Below are 20,209 nucleotides of genomic sequence, written 5' to 3' on the forward strand. Positions count from 1 at the left end.
TATTGGATACAAGAAACATCAATGAAGCTGTAGAGATTGTAAAACAGCAGATAACAGCAACAGCTAGAAAAATTGAAAGATATGAGGCATGAATCATCCAATATAAACAAAATCAGCAATTTCGATCAGACCAACGGCGTTTTTATCAAAGTCTTAATGTGAATGGTGACACCAAAAGTGAAAAACCAGAAAAGCAGGCCACAGTTAAATTCTGGAAAGAATTGTGGGAAAATGCAAAGGACTACAATAAGGATGCAAAGTGGATACATGACTTTGAGAAAAGCATTGGCAACAAACAAATGCAAGTATTAGAAATAATAACTGAGATGGTCAAAAATCGAGTAAAAAAGGTAAAGAATTGGACATCACCTGGAAAGGACCAATTACATGGTTTCTGGCTCAAATATCTGATCAGTTTACATGCAATATTGGCCAGGCAACTGAATGAAATTCTACAAAAGGGCCAAATTGATGAATGGTTGACAACTGGAAAAACATACTTGATTCAGAAAGATGCAACTAAAGGAACAATACCTGAAAACTACAGACCAATAACATGCTTGCCAACAACCTTCAAATTACTCACAGGCATTTTTGCAGATAACATGATGGATTATTTGGAAACAAACAACATCTTGCCAGTAGAGCAAAAAGGCAACAAAAGAAAGAGCAGGGGCACAAAAGATCAGCTCCTAATTGATAAAATGATATTAGAAAATTGTAAGAACAGAAAAACGAACTTGAATATGGTCTGGATTGATTACAAAAAGGCATTTGACTCACTGCCACATAGTTGGATCATAAAATGCTTAGAAACAACTGGCATTAGCAAAAATATTACATTCTTTACTGAAAAGGCGATGAAACAATGGAGAACTGAGTTGGCAGTAGGGAATGAGATCTACGTAATGGTTAATATTAAGTGAGGAATTTTCCAGGGTGATTCACTTTCACCTCTTCTCTTCATCATCGCAATGATCCCACTATCAGTAATCTTGAAATTAGGCTACCAAACAGCCAAAGAAGCTGAAAAAAAATCGCATTTACTATATATATGGATGATTTGAAACTCTATGGAAAGTCAGAAATAGAAATCCAATCATTGACAAATACAGTCCGAGTATTCAGCACCGATATTTCAATGCAGTTTGGCATGGAAAAATGTGCCACTGTATCCATAAAAAGAGGCAAAATCACTGCATGTGAGGGAATTGAAATGCCCAATGGCCAACTAATTAAATGCAATGAAAATGAAGCCTACAAATACTTAGGCATTCTGCAGTTGGATAATATCAAGCATGGAGAAGTAAAAACTATTGTCAGGCGAGAGTACACCAACAGAGTTAGGAAAATTTTGAAATCTAAATTGAATGGTGGAAATACAATCAAGGCCATAAATACCTGGGCAATACCAGCTATAAGATACACAGCTGGTATAGTTAACTGGACACAAGCTGATTTGGACATTTTGGACCGAAAAACCAGGAAACTAATGACAATGCACTACAGTTTACATCCACGTGGTGATACTGATAGACTATACCTGCCCCAAAAATCAGGTGACAGAGGATTATTACAAGTGAAGCAAACAGTTGAAGAAGAAAAACATGCACTGGCTGATTATTTAAAAGAAAGTCAAGAACATCTATTAATTGAAGTAAAGAACAAAAAACTACTGAAGGCCCAACAGACGAAACAAGAATACAGAAAAGATGTGATAAAATCAAGAATGGAGAGTTGGCAGAACAAAGCACTGCATGGCCAATTTCTGGAAAAAATAAAAGATAAAGTGGACAGTGAACAAACTTGGTTATGGTTAACAACAGGTACATTAAAGAAAGAAACAGAGTCACTAATCCTGGCTGTGCAAGAACAAGCTATCCGCACAAATGCCATTAAGGCCAAAATCAAAAAATCCTCTGATGATGCCAAATGCAGACTTTGCAAAGAAGCTGATGAAACTGTTGATCACATACTCAGCTGCTGTAAAAAAATTGCGCAGACTGATTATAAATTGCGGCACAATTCAGTAGCACAAATGATCCATTGGAATTTGTGCAAAAATTATAATATTAAAACAGCAACAAACTGGTGGGAACATCAGCCTGAAAAAGTCACCAAAAATCAGATGGTCAAGATCTTGTGGGATTTTTGCATACAAACAGACAAAATACTGGCGCATAATACACCAGACATCACATTGGTTGAGAAAAATAAGGTCACAATCATAGACATCGCAATACCAGGTGATAGCAGGGTCGCCGAGAAGGAACATGAAAAAATCGCAAAATACCAGGACTTAAAAATCGAAATTCAACAACTATGGCACAAACCAGCAGTGGTAATTCCAGTGGTAATTGGATGGTAATTGGTAATTGGATCAAATGCAAAAAGCTGCACTACTTGGATCTGCACGCATATTACGAAAATACGTTACAACGTCCTAGGCCCCTGGGTGGGGCCCGACTAGTAACCAATGCCAAATCCGGCAAAACAACTGGCCGCTGTGATACAATTGTATAATAATAATAATAGTAAAGGTTCCCCTTGTACTTATGTGCTACTTGTTCCCACTCATCTCTGTTTCAAAGCCAGTGCTGTCCGAAAACATCTCCGTAGTCATGTGGCATGACTAGACCCCAAATGTGCACACAATGCTCTTACCTTCTCACCAAAGGTGGTTCCTATTTTTCTACTTGCATTTTTTACGTGCTTTCAAACTGCTTAATTTTGCAGAAGCTGGGACAAGTAAAGGGAGCTTACCCTGTTACGTGGCACTAGGGATTTGAACTGCCGAATTGCCATCCTTTCGATCAACAAATTCAGCGTCTTAGCCACTGAGCCATTGTGTCCCTTTCAGTAACAATGCTAAAAGTGTAGTAAACAGTAGAAGGGGAAAATAAGGTCAAAAAAGGGTAGATAATATAAAAGCCACACTATAGTCACCATGTTTTGTTAACTGTGAGAATTAAATATTCAGCAGAATAACAGCACAAGGGGAAAAATGTCCTTGTGACTAGTTCTCTTGGCATACAGTACCCTATAACACTGCCCATGTTGAAATAATTTGTATCCAGGATGTTAGTGGTATAGAGATATTTTCTCAGCCTCCCTTGTGACCATTAGATCATCAACTTTTTTCTCTGGTTCCATAACACGGTTGGATTTGCTTAATATTTTGATGGCAGACCATCAGAAAATCTCAAAGTATATTAAATTAAGCAAAACATAAGTTGAAAGAAAGCAATGGTGAAAGAATTCAGAATTCCTGATGAAACAGCTATTGGAAGTCAAGCTGGATGGAATTTTCTTCAAATACAACACCTTTATTTTTTTAGGCAGAATACAAGGTGGTGTCCCTATTTTTGTCTTCTGTGGCAGAATTGAAAAAGCCAGCTCATTTTAACCAGGTCTGACTAATCAATTAAATTAAGAGCTGTTGTCTTATACTTTACTGAGATAATGTGAATGACAACTATAGATAGGAATTTGTGTAATTATTCAATCGCCCCTCCTTGCCCCTCCTTGTCATTCCTGGGAAGGGAGGGCTGAAAGGGGAGGTACCAGGCATGGCAAGGCAAGGCAAGGCTATTCAGTGATTTTGCTGAACTGCTCCTTTCTAAAGGCACAATTATATCCCTGAATATTGCTTCTGTGCCAGCTCATTTTAACCGGTTCTGATGAATCAATTAAATTAGGAGCTGTTGTGTTATATTTTACTGAGATGATGTGAGCAACAACTATAGATAGGAATTTGTGTAATTATTCCATCTGGACTAGTTACAGGAGAATGTTTCGATAGTTTACTTTTCCAAACATTTCAGATGAGAAGAGAAGAAATCAGAGACTTAAATCTTATCTATTCTATTTATTTATTCATTAAAGTTCTTTGCCACCTGATTCCCTTATAAAGCAACTCAGGGTGGCTTAAAGATTATAAAAAGACAAATAGAAAAACACTTCAAAATTAAAACAGTCCAAAGTAAAACTTTAGAATTAGACAAAAAATTAAGACTGAGAGATATGCACAACACAAGAATGAAGTCTTCTTATCCCATCAATCAGTGAGGCTTAGGGCTCCAGGCCAACCATCAAATCCAAGTTTTAATACCCTTCCAGAAGGTCACAATGATGGGAGAAGTCCTCACCTTCCATGGTGGAATAGGTCCACAGCGGAAAAGACTTTTTCTTTGATTGTGTCCACCAGAATTTCTTACCAGATGGGATTTGTAGCAGGTCTCTTTTACTGGTGTGAGTGGGACAGAATTTGGGATAGTCCAATTGGGGTGAGGCAGATACTGAGATAGAAACTTAATAATACAACTTTCCAACTCAGAATATTACATACAGTATATCACCCATATAGTTTCCCTGAAAATAAGACCTCCCTGGATAATAATCCCAATTGGACTTTTGAGCAATTAAAAGACTGTTTACAAAAAAGTAAGACTAAGGATTGGGGATAGTCCAATTGGGATAAGGCAGCTACTGAGATAGAAATTTAATAATACAAATCTTCAGCTCAGAATACTACATACAGTATATCACCCATATAGTAACCTATAAAATATTTAATTGATGAATAATCTCTATCTTAAAAGTAACAAGATGATTGTCAAATCATCTTTGCTTATGTGAATTCAGTTTTCCTGCCTCATACTGTATATATCACGGTAATGCAATTTATACATTAGAAGGATGCAAGACGCATATTTTTATCAAGTATCTAGAAAAATGAAGAAAATGGGAAACTTCTGTTTAAAGTAGCCCCATGGTGAGATAGGCAGCAAATACATTTTACAAAATAAAATAAAAAAACAGTTTGCTTATGTGATTGGTCGCCCTGATGTAAAAAAGATGTGGAGACTCTAGAAAAAGTGCAGAGAAGAGCAACAAAGATGATTAGGGGACTGGAGACTAAAACATATGAAGAACGGTTGCAGGAACTGGGTATGTCTAGCTTAATGAAAAGAAGCACTATGGGAGACATGATAGCAGTGTTCCAATATCTCAAGGGTTGCCACAAAGAAGAGGAGTCAAACTATTCTCCAAGGCACCTGAGGGTAGAACAAGAAGCAGTGGGTGGAAACTAATCAAGGAGAGAAGCAACTTAGAACTGAGGAGAAATTTCCTGAAGTTAGAACAATTAATCAGTGGAACAGCTTCCCTCCAGAAGTTGGGAATACCCCAACACTGGAAGTCTTTAAGAAGATGTTGGGCAGATATTTGTCTGAAACGGTATAGGGTTTCCTGCCTAGGCAGGGGATTGGACTAGAAGATCTCCAAGGTCCCTTCCAACTCTTCTATTGTATTGTATTGTACTGTATTGTATTGATAGGGATAGGTAGCTATGGATAAGTTACTGCTGAGAATTTAGCAGATAAGACTCAGAAAATCAGTGCTCAATAAATATAGTGGTATGCAGAGGTAGGCAAACATAGTAATGTGTGTCCTGCCTTAGAACTAGATTCAATAGAACATAGAATAATAGAGTTGGAAGGACCTTGGAGGTCTTCTGGTCCAATTCCCTGCTTGAATAGGAGACCTTAAACCATTTCAGATAAATGGTTATCCAGTCTCTTTTTGGAAGCTTCAGTGATGGAGCACCCGCAACCTCTGAAGGCAAAGTGTTCCATTGGTTGATTGCTTTCACCATGAGGAAATTTGTCCTTTAGTTCTAGGTTGCTTCTCCCCTTGGTTAGTTGCCATCCATTGTTTCTGGTCTTTACTTTTGCTGCTTCGGAAAATAGTTTGACACTATCACTTTATAGGAACCCTTCAAATATTAGAACATCAGTTTTAGTGCCACTTTATAAAGAAGGAAAGTTGTAAAATTGTTAATAATTTTAAGGCCCATCTTAAAGGACATACTGTATATCCTTTAGTTCTTTATTCTTATCAGCTGATCTCTACTATTCAATTCTGGTTTTATCAATATAATATAGCTTTTGGGAAGAAACATACAAATTAGTAACCCAGCACTGGAAGCTAAAATGGAGAAGATTTCCACAGCCAATATGTATTTTCCTTTTGCACTCAAGTATGTGGGAACAAAAGTTAGCCAGACAGAGCAAAACATCAGCATACTGAAGGTGATAAACTTGGCCTCATTAAATGTATCTGGCAAATTTCTGGCAAAGAAAGCCACAGTGAAGCTAAGCAGTGCCAAGAAACTCATAAAGCCAAGGACACAGTAAAACATGACCATTGAGCCTTCATTACATTCTAGTAGAATTTCTTCAGCTAAAGAATGCATATCCAAATCTGGGAATGGGGGAGTGATGATCAGCCACATGGTACAAATAATGAGTTGGACAAATGAGCATAAAATTACAATGGAAGTAGCCAAGGGTTTTCCCATATACTTCCTCATTTGGGAATCAGGCTTAGTGGCCTTAAAAGCTAAAACTACGATGATGGTTTTGGCCAAGACACAAGATACGGCAAATGTAAAGATGATGCCAAAGGCACTTTGTCGAAAAAGACATGTCAACTTTCTGGGCTGGCCAATGAACAGTAAAGCACAAAGGAATGAGAACATGAGGGAAATAAGGAGAGCATAAGTGAGATTCCTATTATTGGCTTTGACAATGGGAGTGCCTTGATGTTTAATGAATATCACAAGCATCAATGTTGTAATTAAAAAAAGACAGAGTGCAAGAATGGTCAAACCAAACCCCAAAGGTTCTCTGTAAGACAGATAAGTGATTTTTTTCAGAAGACATCCATCTTTAGCATTGTTTGGAAATTGTCCTTCTGGGCACTGAACACAGTCATCCATGTCTGGAAGAGAAAATATATATGAATAATACAGTTCATTTCAAACATCATATCAACTCTGAAGCTTGCCTGACTAAGGCCATCTTGGAGGCTTCAGTATTGCCACAATGGTGCTGAGAGATAGAAAGTGTGGAATAGAGATAGCTGGGGTTTGTAGCCAAACTAATCTGTGGGAATGTCCCTGAGAACCAATGACATTCCCACGGGTAGCTGAAAAGAGGACTGAAGTTTCCAAGCAACTGAACGTCATCTCAATTGGACCATGTGACTGATTATGTGCGGGAAAACTTTACTTTTAATTATGTGAAAACTTCAGGAACCTTTAGAGTCAGTTTTTGACAGTCTGTGCCAATATGATATATCCAATAACCCTGTTCTTTGAGGAACCTACTTGTTCTGTTTGCTATGGGTGTATTACTTAGAGCCCTGACACATCATTCTGTAATGACACAACTATGAATAGGCTTAATTGGATTACAAATTTAAAGGAACGCATAGAATCTACTCAATAAACTTTAGTACAAACATTATCTCATAATCCTGATCTTGCACTATCCATGAAATATGGTGAATAAATGTATTATGTATTATACTTTCTTCAATAGTAAAGACTGGGATAATCTAAACTCTGCACCTGTTTCCATCTTGTGAAAGATCAACTACAGACTCCATTAATTGAATGGAGCCAATCTTAACAAGCTCTTGATTTTCATGTTACCAATAATTACTTCTACCCTGTACGGTCTCTTTGGCTCTGGTTTAATTCTTTATTGCTGTGGCAATTGATTGTTGAAAGGGGACCTCAGTCCCTTTCATCTCACAGAATAAAACAAGTAGTGTAATGTACATGCTGGGTGGGCCAATGGTTTGGTTCTGGGTGGAAAAAGTGGTCTTGCAGAACCATGCCTTCTGAAAGAGACAAATATTCCAAACATAATGTTTAAAGATTAAATACTTAGTTCTTTGTTCGCCTTCTGTTTCTGTTCTTGCTCTTTCAGAAACCTGGAATAATCTTAAAACTCATACTACAAAACACAAACTGAGCTGTTAAATGTGATGTTAATGAATTACATACATCATTGTAAAGGCAAAGTAAGAGTGGTGCAGTGGAGCTTCACCTTGCAATCAGGAGGCTGTGAGTTGGATCCTAGTAGAAGTTGATATTTCTCTCTCTGGGCATAATGAAACTATATCTGCTGAAAAAAAACTTTGTATGGGTGACAGAAAGGGCATCTGGCCAGTAAACACTCGTTCAGTTGCCCCTGTAAGGGATTATGGGGGTCATTAATAGAAGATGATTGTAAATGCAAAAGAACTGCCCATGCCAAATATCAAAATATCTGAAAATTCTACCCCCCCCCCCCCCAACGCTCACCCTTCTGAGTTGAAATCTTCCCTTCTGGACATGGAAGGCAATCGTAACAACAAAAGGGCTTCCCCTCCTTCTTCCTCTTATAGAATCCTTGATGGCAGTTATGGTTACAAACTGAAATAGGTTGAGTCTTAATGTAAAAGAAAGAATATCAAATCATCATATCAATAAATATGTCTAGGGAGTTTGAAACAAATTTGATTAAGAACAATTTTATCTCCCTGTCAAGGCTGTTAAGGTATGCTCTTTATATATTGTGCTTTTAGAGTTGCTGAAATAATAACATTTAATTGAGATAACTTTGAAAAAAGTCCCTCTATTTCAGGTATTTTCTTAATAGTTCTATGATTACCCTAAAAGCACAAGTCTCTATAATCCTTTGTACTTTAATAGTTTTTCCTGTGTTACCTGTATAGGCAATTTATGACTAATTGACATATCTCCCCTTTAATTATCTTGAAGTCTTTACTTGTTATGGATCTTGGGCAGGGGTGGGTTCCTGCCAGTTCTAACCTCTTATAGAAGAGGTTCCACAAATCTACAGTGTCATTTAGAACTGGTTCCAGCTCCCTCCCTCCTGCCCATCCGCACATCATCAAGATGAAGAGTAAGAGGAGGAATTCTAGGAGTTGAAGTCCACAAGTCTTAAAGCTATCAAATTTGAACACACCTGTTTTTTTTTTCTAAAGGGTTAGGAGTGCAAGGGTCTTGTAACTTGACAGCTTTAAAACTTGCACACTTTAATGCCAGAGTTCTGAGCCAAAATGACTGGAGGAGGAATTCTGGGAGTTGAAGTCCACAAGTCATCCCTGGTTTTTTTTTTTCCCTAAAGGGTTATGGGGGGAACTTGACAGCTTTAAGACTTGCATGCTTCAAATGCCAGAGTTTCTGAGCCAACGTTTTGGTTGCTAAGCAAGAGTGTTGGTAAGTGAGTTTCACCACATTTTACAAGTTGGCCACGCCCACCCAGTCACATGACTGGCAAGCCACTCCCACTTGTCCACATGACTGGCAAGCCACTCCCACCCAGTCGCATGGCCAGAAAGCCACTCCCACCCAGTCACATGGCTGGCAAGCCTCTCCCACAAAGCAGGCCACACCTACAGAAGAGGTTCTAAAAAATTTTGAAACCCACCACTGATCTTGGGTGTGGGTTTTTTATAACTAGGTGGCATGCATTTTATTGGGCTGAAGTAATTAACCAAAGAAAGACATACACATGCATAGAACAGAGTCAGTAAAATAATATTAAAATGTAGAAATCATAATGCACCTAATATTAAAAAAAGGAAGGAGGGCCGATAAATTATGTTTCAAATACAACAATGTCATTATTTCCCAGTGATGTTCAAAAGTCTTTATCCTTTTCCCTTTATAAAAGTCAAAACTAAATTAAATGTTAACGGATAAATAGCAATACTGCTTTACTAAAAAACTGGAATGTATTTTTTCTTTCAGCATTGTATGATTATTGTTTTAATCAACTCACATGCCCTCCATAAAGGATAATCCTAGGGAATTAGACAGTTGCTTAACTCCTCTATATTTCTTTGAAGATTACCTTAAACCTTGATTTGGATAAATTGTACTTAACAGACCTGAGAAAAAGTGATATTAAATATTGTATATTTTGGAATATAAGACGCACATCGTCCCCCAAAAAAGAGGCTGAAGATTTGGGTGTGTCTTATACTTTTTTGAATATAATGTAGTTTTTCAAAGCTGTTTTTCAGCCCTAATGAGGCGCTAACGAGTGAAGCGATCTTCCATGCTTTGCCTGCTTTATTCATTGTTTCTCTCTCCCAGGATCAGCTGTGCTTTAGAAGCTGCTTTTTATCCCCATCCAGGGGATAAAACATGTGCACAAGCTCAAAATCAGCAAACATATGTGCTGAAGCTGACCAGACTAAGGACGCTAGCCAGATGAATACCTGGTAGGCAGGATATTTTTCTCCCCAAAAACTAAGGTGTGTCTTATACTCCAGTGCATTTTATACTCCAAAAACTATGGTACTTCCAAAACTGAAAGTTTAGAGCACCCTATCCTTTTCTATGCATAGAGACAGCGAGGCACTGACCGATAGACATATACAAAATGTTGCTTCAGAAGCTTCAGGGCACATTGTGCAATATATTATTTCTTTTCAGTTCGTTAAGGGGAAGAGACAAAATTGCTTGGAAGGATGCCATTACTCCTCTGCTATCTGATATTTAGGGCCAAAACCAATGATTTCCTTTGCCAAACATTAGATCTGGCTTTTTACATTTGTGTTAGTCTTGCAAGATAGTCCAAACAGGAAGCAAGTCCAGATGAGCCAAGTCTACTTTATTGTAAAGTTATATTAACAACATCTTGCAAGTCTGAAAGTACATGTCTCCCTTTACTCACCAAAAAACAAGGGAGAGTCCCTTCTGAGATTTTTGCCTTATCCCTTTGCTTCTGTGGGCTAAGCTGCCTCTTATCTGATCATTCCTTTGGCTGTGGCTCTTCACGTTGTCTCCCAAGGTGATTCCCACATACCATTACATCTGAAAATACTTCAGGAAATGGAAACTTCCTTACCTGATTGAACTTGTTAGGCCATACAATGCTATTGTCATTAATGGAGAATATACTCTTTGAAGAAGCATATGGGTCAATCTTTCCAACTTTTACTTTCAAGAAAGACTGATTTGGAAATGTTATCCAGTTGATAATATCAAATCCAGCTATTCTTTCTCCATTTTGGTCAAAGGAAATTTTCTCTCCAGCACTGTTGTTAAATGATACTTTTCGTAGAAGGTGATGAAGCTAAGATCAAATCAAGGGGAACATTTTAAAACAACAAAGAGAGATAATAATATTGCACATAATTATTTCATAAATATTTCATAATTTTGAAAAAGCAACATAGACTTGCTAATTTATCTGTCAGGTACAAGAAATTAGAAACCAAAGTTGTTCAAATGTGTACAAGTTTATTCCATGTTATCTTTGTGCAAGAATCTGAACTACTAAGGCCAAGGCAAGATTAACAACTGTCTAGTCTCTTCTTAAAAGCCTCAAGGAATGGAGCATCCACAACTTCTGAATGCAAGCCTGCTCACAGGTTGTTCCATTGGTCAGTCCACTGGTTAATGGTTGTCACTGTTAGGACATTTCTACTTAGATCTAGGTTGCTTCTCTCCTGGATTCATTTCCATCCATTGCTTTTTGTCTTGCCTTCTGGGGTTCTGAAAAATAGTTTCACTCCTCCTTCTTCATGGCAGCCCCTGAAATATAGAAACATTGCTACCATGCTGTACTGTATATGCATACCAGGGTATATACTGTACCTGCCAAGAGTATTGATTGATAAGTTTCTTTCTTTGCCACTTCATCTTTATTTTTTTATTGAATTTCAAGGAATGTATGTGGTGCAGCGCATGTGCTATAGTGTAGACTGCATTGTACATGCTGTAGCTGTGAGCAGTCATCTTCACTTCAAAGAGAGAACCAGGAAGAGACCCCAGTTTTTCAAACCCAGTGCAGGTTTTCTCAGACAGGTTTTCTGACCTGTGGCTTGAGAAAAAACATTCAAACACACTTTCCCAGAAGCTCTGGATAAAACCATCTTCTTTTTCTGAGGTCGGGTTTCTGGTCTGAAGAAACTCTCGAAATCCCAACACTTTTTTTGAATGGACTGCCAAGGATATGGCACCCTGTAGGAAGTCTATGCTCCAGCTGCCTTGGAAAGCAAAGGAAGTGAAATCCATTTGGGCCACCATAATCCAGACTTTGTCACCTGGCTTTGCAGATATATCCAAATACACAGAACCTGCTATCAGGAATCTTAAAATTGACATTGTCTGTATTTCTCCATGTATGAGCAAAACATTGGAAGTATTTCTCATGATGGTCTTGTAAGTTTCAAGACCTTCTTCTATAAGTTTCTGCATTTCCCCAGTAAATCCTTGTTTGGGGAGTCTTTGTATGAAATCAAAACAAATGCCCCTCTCTGAGAAAAAGGGAAGGACATTCTGCACAAATCTTTCCCCATTGTCATCATCAAGATAAAGCACCCCAATCCATGTCCACCTGAAATGCAGAAGTAAGTGAAGAATCCCATTATATTGATGAGTGCTTTTTGGGAACATCTGTTGGACAAAGCCAGGTTGGCTTCTGTAATGCAATACTGGAGCAGATCCATATGCAACCTTTAAAAAAAAATAAAAAGATTTTTTTTAAAAAAAATATGACATAAGATCTATAGAGAAATATATTTGATCACCACAATATAAAACAAGATGTTGAGACTCTAGAAAGAGTGCAGTGAAGAGCAACAAGGATGATAAGGGGCTGTAAGTTAAAACATATGAAGAATGGTTGCAGGAATTGGGTATGTCTAGTTTAATGAAAAGAAGGACTAGGGGTGTCATGATAGCAGTGTTCTGATCTCTCAGAGACTGTCACAAAGAAGAGGTAGTCAACCTATTCTCCAAAGCACCTGAAAGTAGGACAAGAAGCAATGGGTGGAATCTAATCAAGGGGAGGAACAACCTAGACCTAAAGGAGAAATTAATCAGTGGAACAGTTTGTCTTCAGAGGTTGTGGATGCTTTCTCACTGGAAGTTTTTAAGAAGAGATTAGAAAACATATTTTTCTGAAATGGTATAGGGTTTCCTACTTGAGCACGAACTGGTTTGGGAAATCTCCAAAGTCCCTTCCAACTTTGTTAGTCTCTTCTGTTCTGTTAGAAATCCAACCAAACTTGTCTTCAGTTGTGAAAGATAATCCTTACGATGATGGACAACAACATAAAATCTAAACACACTATTGTCCCATATACTTTTCCAGTCTATAACTCATTTCTTCAGAAATATAGAATAGAGGTTTTGGAGGGTGCCAGTCGAGATGACGTAGAAGACTGGTCTAGAATAATTATTTAAGGAGGGATCCAGAAAAGAGGGGAAATTGCTTTAGAGGTGGCAAATAAAGAGGATTATTTTAAATAATGACTTCATATAAACACGATAGTAGTAGTACAAATGGCAAACAATTTGCTTCCCAAGGAATTCATGAGTTAGTCTCAAACACCTGAGAGTCCTAGATACTTCTTCAAAATTAAATTATCAATTCTTTCATGAGACTATTATTATGTTGAGAAAGGAGTTTAATTACGCTTGAGTTGAGAGGAGAGAGAGAAGATGGATGGGAAGAAATGCTGGAAAGGAACTTATTATTCTGTTAATATACAGTAATACTATAGTAACCAAGATCCTATGTTCCTATCAATAGGGAACAATAGAAGATAGCAACAGGGAGAAATAGTCTCTCCCAAAAAAACTCTGTTTATCTAAACACATTAGTTTTTGGTCTATAAAACATTGTTAGTTCTTTTTGGCTTCTAGAAAGTAATAGGCTTCTAAATCAAATCATGAAAACTCAAGGATAAAAATCTATTATTCTCAATTTTGGAATATTTTGAATATAGCTTCTGCAAAAATAAAATGGTGAGCACGATGCAAATTTTGATCACAGGAATAATATTGTAATCTCTATAATTTGAGGAATTCTGATGCTCAGATATGAAGAATAAAAGTCAACCTGTAGTCTCAACTCTACAAAAAAAAGTCACAGAGTTTTCCTCTTATTTTAATCATGACAATAAGGGAAAAATCAGAGGTATAGAGGTTCCTTACCTGTGGGATCTTGTAGAGTTCAAGGATGGTGGCCATATGGAGGCAGACATTTGAATTAGGTCCCCCAATGACTGCAACTGCATTGCTTCTACTATCACACTTGTAGTTTGGAATGAACCTCTTCTGGGTGGAGAGAAGCTCCATTGAGGCAAGGTAAGTCCAGCTTGCACTAAAATGGCTGTTATAGATCTGGAAGCCCAGAGTGATGTTTGATAAAATATGTGGGGTTTCATTGATTTCTTTTACAGCAAATACCAGTGCCAGAATATGCTGGTAATGCTGAGTCAATACCCTACAAAAAAGTACATAAGACATAACTGTATGCTTCAAAATGTTATATTTGCTTAATATAGCAATATGTGTATTAAATATATATCAAACAAATGATGCTATATCAGAAATATATTATGTAGCTTTTATGATTGGAAGTATAACTTGGAAGAGAAAATACATAAGGCATCACTTCTTGAAATTAGTATGTGAATTTAATTTGGAACTTCAAGTCATCATGCACACATTTTTGTTACATGTTTTTGTATCTGCATCTGCCTGCGTTCAGTAAAAGCAAAGCATCCATAAAAGGTAAAGGTTCCCCTTGCACATATGTGCTAGTTGTTCCTGACTCTAGGGGGCAGTGTTCATCTCTGTTTCAAAGCCAAAGAGCCAGCGCTGCCCAAAGAATCTGTGGTCTTGTGGCTGGCATGACTAAATGCCAAAGACGTACGGAATGCTGTTACCTTCCCACCAAAAATGGTTCCTATTTTTCTACTTGCATTTTTACATGCTTTCGAACTGCTAGGTTGACAGAAGCTGGGACAAGTAACAGGAGCTCACTCTGTTACGTAGTACTAGGGATTCGAGCCGACAAACTGCCAATCTTTCTGATCAACAAGCTGTGCATTTTTGCCCCTGAGCCACTGCATCCTTTAAAGCAATGGTTCTCAACCTTCCCAATTCCATGACCCTTTAATACAGTTCCTCATGTTGTGGTGACCCCCAACCATAAATTTTTTGTCTCAGACTATCAAAAATATGTGTTTTCCGATGGTCTTAGGCCACTCCTGTGAAAGAGTCATTCGACCCCCAAAGGGGTCGCGCCCCACAGGTTGAGAACCACTGCCTTAAAGCATTCATACATTTGTGTTAAGATTATAAATGATACTCCTTCGTTTATTCACAGGGCTGACTAGGGAGATGTGCATGATTTATGATGCTAAAACCCAGTCTTCTAGTTCATTCACTTGTAGAATATCTTAACCTGAACTACAGAGAACAGTTATAGTTAGAGTCATATGAACCATTCCATTTAAAAAGGAGAACAATATACTAGGGTAGCAACAAGAATAAAGCATAGAATAGTCATGGCCATCAGGTTTATGAGGGCACATATGTGCAAGGACTCAGAATGCTTGATTCAGTATGTGGGAAGAATCATATTTTTGTTATCACATGGATAAAACACCCATCCACTTACCCACCCACACATAGACATGCAGACACAGAGACACATGAATGTGCTAAGAAGATATTTTGAGAAGAAGAAAAAGCAGGAAGAAGAAAAAGATCCTCTTTTTAAAAAAATCAAGGATTGGAAATAAATCACTTCTGTTTATGACCCATGACACAAACAAGTTCCCAGAATTGTTCATCTCCAGTTCAGAATTATGTTCCCATCAATTTTCCCACAACTGAAAATATAGTTCACCAGTTTTGAAAAGTTGGTCTTTTTCCCTAATGTGGGGAAAAATTTCTAACAACAGCTCTACATTCAATTCAGCTGATGTAATTTTGGGAACTGAAGCAAATGATTATAAAGTAATCTTGCTGTTGAAAAGAGTGTATAGGGCTAACACTAACATATATCTTCTTAAAGGCTGCAGCTTTATTTTGCAAACACACCCTGAATAAATATAATCAGGGAATATTTTCTACTTTTGTTGGAGAACCAAAACCTTGTTAGCACACAACAGTCTTTAAGCTTTTACAACTTGAGCTGCCCAGCCTCATAAACCATAGAGAAGGTCACAAATATTAGGAAGAACAGAAATTACAAATAATATGAATCAGAATAAAAGTTAATCTATAAAGCAATTTGCTCAGATAGATGCTCAGGAGAGATATACATTGTGATTCAATTATATCCAAGGTTCTTACGGAATATCATCAAAGTACTCTGGAGATGGTATTTTTTCATAGGATAAGGCACGTGAAAGCACATTACTCTGAGAAGTTATGCTTGCAATGTTAAATTCTCCAAAATGGTAATATTTGTGAAGAATCGGAAGAAGCACCCGAGTGGCATGTTTAACAACAGGGCATTTGCCAGCCGTGTGAGGTAACAAAGTCAATGCTAACATTGTTATCACCACCATCTTGTTCCTTGTTTTAAAAAAAATGATAATGGATAAGATCTTAGAGTCATATCTTGATTTAACTAACTACAAGTGCAACTAACTAACTACATTTTCAGCTGTCCTGAAAAAATAAAGCCCTGGGTGTAAAGAACAATTGTTGGGATGGAAAGGACATCAGACATGATATGGAGCTTTGCTACTGCTGATGGACAGAAAGGTGTCAATTTAATTATGGTTATTTTGATAATTATTATTTATTCAAAAGTGCTGTTGCTTTGCAGTCTTGTGTCTAAAGCAAGTCAATTAACTTTTTTTGTGGGTGTTTGAATCGATGGATAAGTTGTGATCAGTGTCTCCACAAATGTTATCTGGGGACAAATAACAGTGAGCTTCAGAATAGTAGAAAATTATCACTTAATGAAAATAAAAACAGACTGATAAGATCTGAATTCTTGTTTGATTATATTTGCCATGGGAGGAAAACAGCAATTAAAATCAATTTAGGAATCATCCTATGAAGACTTGACAAAGGGGAACATGGAAATAACTTGATCAAAAATTGTACCATTTATGCTGAACTGAATCGTAACCTAAGCTAAACCATTGCTATCTTTCCAGAGGGATAAGTGCATACAGAAAGTTAGGAATGTCATCCATGTTTCTTTTATGTGCTCTTTCCATTGGATATTTTGAGATTGTTTCAAAGTGACAGTGTAAAAATTACCCCAGTTCTACAATACTGGTGATCTTTTTAATGATCTTTTACCTTTTACCCAGAGAAGTGCTAACAGGATTTAAAAAGCAAATTCAACCATGCCCTTTTTCCCCGTTTAATCAATTTTGCCAAATATCTCCCCAACTCACAGTAAAATACCACTCACAACTCAGAATGAAATAGCACAATAAAGCAGCACAGTTCCAATATTTGAGGGGCTCCTACAAAAATGATGGGGGTCAATCTATTTTCCAAAGCACCAAAAGGCACGACAAGAAACAATGGATGAAAACTAACCAAACAAAGAAGCAACCTAGGACTAAGGAGAAATTTCTTAAGGTTGAGAGCAATCAACCACTGGAAGAGCTTGCCTTCAGTAGTTGTTGATGCTCCATCAATAGACAGACAGGACAACTATTTGTCTGAAATGATGCAGGGTCTCCTGCTCAAGCAGGGAGTTAGAAATGGAGACAGTAAGACAGGGAGGGTAGGCCGCCTAGTGCACTTATGCACACGTCTTACAGATCTCTTAGGAATGGGGTGAGGTCAACAGTAGACAGTCAAAGGTTAAAATTATGGGGGTTTGGGAATGTAACAACAGAGTCAGGTAGTACATTCCAGGCATTGACCACTCTGTTACTGAAGTCGTATTTTCTGCAATTGAGTTTGGAACGATTTACCTTGAGTTTGTAACTATTGTGTGCTTGTGTGTTATTGCGGTTGAAGCTGAAGTAGTCATTTACAGGTAGGGCACTGTAGCCAAAAAAATTGTGTACTATGTTTAGGTCAGACAGTAGTTCCAAGTTGTCCAAGCACAAAATTTCAAGCCTGGTTGGATAGGGTATTCTGTTGTGAGTAGAGCAGTAGAGTACTCTTCTTGTGAAATACTCTGGATTCTCTCAATTGTATTAATATCCAATATACAGTGTGGATTCCAGGCAGACGAGCTGTAATACACTTTACTAAGATAATGTGAGAAACAATTATAGATAGGAATTTGTGTAATTATTAAATCACCCCTCCCTGCCTTCCTTTGTCATGCTTGTGAGAAAGTACCATGCCCGGTGAGGAGTGGCTGGGAGGAGAGGGTTCAGGCATAGTGAGGCAAGGCTATTCAGCTGTTTTGCCGAACTGTCCAAAATATTTGCTACCACTTCTACTCAACTAGGGCGAACCGGCAGAATCCCCCACTTCTCCTTTCTGAAGGAACAATTATATCCCTGAATATTGCTTCTGTGCCAGCTCATTTTAACCGGTTCTGACTAATCAATTAAATTAGGAGCTGTTGTGTTATATTTTACTGAGATAATGTGAGCAACAACTATAGATAGGAATTTGTGTAATTATTCCATCTGGACTAGTTACAGGGGGATGTTTCAATAGTTTACTTTTCCAAACATTTCAGATGAGAAGAGAAGAAATCAGAGACTTAAATCTTATCTATTCTATTTATTTATTCATTAAAGTTCTTTGCCACCTGATTCCCTTATAAAGCAACTCAGGGTGGCTTAAAGATTATAAAAAGACAAATAGAAAAACATTTCAAAATTAAAACACTTCAAAGTAAAACTTTAGAATAAGACAAAAAATTAAGACTGAGAGACATACAACACAAGAATGAAGTCTTCTTATCCCATCAATCAGTGAGCATTTCCTTTAGGGCTCCAGGCCAACCATTAAATCCAAGTTTTAATACCCTTCCAGAAGGTCACAATGATGGGAGAAGTACTCACCTTCCATGGTATAATGATCACAGGGATAGGTCCACAGAAGAAAAGTCTTTTTTTATTGTGTCCACCAGAATTTCTTAGCAGATGGGATCTGTAGCAGGTCTCTTTTACTGGTGTGAGTGGGACAGGATTTCAGATATTCCAATTGGGGTGAGGCAGATACTGAGATACAAATTTAATAATACAAATTTCCAACTCAGAATATTACATACAGTATATCACCCATATAGTAACCTACTCTTTTCCCCTGAAAATAAGACCTCCCTGGATAATAATCCCAATCGGACTTTTGAGCACATGCTAAACAAACCCCTCCCCCAAAATGAGTCCTCTCTGAAAATATTGCAATACAGCAGCAGCCATGAGGTGAACACGTTCACTGCCTCCTGCACCTCATAAATAATAAGACCGTTCCTAAAATAAGGCCAAATGATCATTTCAGGTGTCAAAAGTAAATAAGACCCTGTCTTATTTTGGTGAAAACACATTATAAAGGATTTAATTGATGAAGAATCTCAATGTCAAATAGCATCCAAAAGTAAATCAGAGTCCAAGGCAAAGTATTGCTCAGAGTTCCAATTTATTAAGAGAGGCATGTTGACAAATCTAGGAAAACCCAAATCTAAAAGCTTCCTAGTTTTCCCCACCCAGTTGAAAGGTCAAAATCTTGCCCCCACACCCACAAGTCCATCACATGGTCCAATCTCCCACTGTCATTCTGGCAGTTCTACCCATCTGGACAGATGCATAGGTGCAGTGACAAAGGATGACCTTGGCTTTCTAGAAATAATTTTATTGTGACTACATAATATGTGACTACTTACAATCCCCCCTCCCATTTTCCCACAATAGAAAATGCATAGCAGAATAATAGAAAGTGTGGCAGTCCAAAAATCCAAAAGAAAAGATGGCTGCAAGCCTGACACTCTACTTAAAGTAACGATGATTGTCAAATCCTGAATTCAGTTGTCCTGCCTCATACATATCACAGTAATGGTGTTTATACAGAAGGATGCAAAGATGCATATTTTTGTCAAGTATCTAGAAAAAAATGAACAAATGAGAAAAATTATATCTAGAGTAGCCCCACAGTGAGATAGGCAGCAAATACATTTTACAAAATAAAATAAAATTAAAAAAACAAAACAGTTTGCTTATGTGATGGGTATAGGTACCAACAGACGAGTTACTGCTGAGGAATTTAGCAGATGACCCAGAAAATCAGTGTGCAATAGATATAGTGGTGTGAAAATATAGTAATATGTGTCCTGCCTTAGAACTAGATTCAATAGAACATAGAATAATAGAGTTAGAAGAACCTTGGAGGTCCTCCAGTCCAATTCCCTACTTGAATAAGAGATCTTATACCATTTCAGCTAAATGGTTGTCCAGTGTTTTTTTTTGAAAGCCTCCAGTGATAGAGCACCCACAATTTCTGAAGGCAAACCATTCCATTTGACACTCTTATTTTTATAGGAACCCTTCAAATATTAGAACACTGCTATATTATCAGTTTTAGTGCCACTTTATATAGAAGGAATCTTGTAAAGTTGTTCATACCTTTAAGGCCCACGTTAAAAGACATACTGTATATCCT

General features: G+C 37.5%; 1 protein-coding gene across 1 annotated transcript; it reads right to left on the reverse strand.

Moving 5' to 3' along the window:
- Positions 1-5,881: 5,881 nt before the first annotated feature.
- LOC148046480 (vomeronasal type-2 receptor 26-like) lies at positions 5,882-16,185 on the reverse strand. The gene is made up of 6 exons (XM_087714769.1): positions 15,968-16,185; positions 13,814-14,105; positions 11,468-12,328; positions 10,716-10,943; positions 8,156-8,282; positions 5,882-6,783 (listed from the first exon to the last, which is right to left on the reverse strand). Exons 1-6 carry the CDS (start codon positions 16,183-16,185, stop codon positions 5,882-5,884), a joined length of 2,628 nt encoding a protein of 875 aa, XP_087570895.1.
- Positions 16,186-20,209: the final 4,024 nt, after the last annotated feature.

Source organism: Thamnophis sirtalis, unplaced genomic scaffold (genome assembly GCF_051295495.1).
Source record: "Thamnophis sirtalis isolate CommonGarterSnake01/CBP01778 unplaced genomic scaffold, rThaSir2_p1.2 scaffold_4, whole genome shotgun sequence".
Classification (NCBI taxonomy): domain Eukaryota; kingdom Metazoa; phylum Chordata; class Lepidosauria; order Squamata; family Natricidae; genus Thamnophis; species Thamnophis sirtalis.

Excerpts from the sequence above, each read along its gene's own strand:
- LOC148046480 (XM_087714769.1), bottom strand. The coding sequence starts at position 16,185 with ATGGTGGTGATAACAATGTTAGCATTGACTTTGTTACCTCACACGGCT. Across the intron at positions 12,329-13,813 it reads AACTCTACAAGATCCCACAG|GTTGCATATGGATCTGCTCC; the intron begins GTAAGGAACCTC and ends TTTTTTTTAAAG. Across the intron at positions 6,784-8,155 it reads GAAGATTTCAACTCAGAAGG|ACATGGATGACTGTGTTCAG; the intron begins GTGAGCGTTGGG and ends TTTCTCTTCCAG.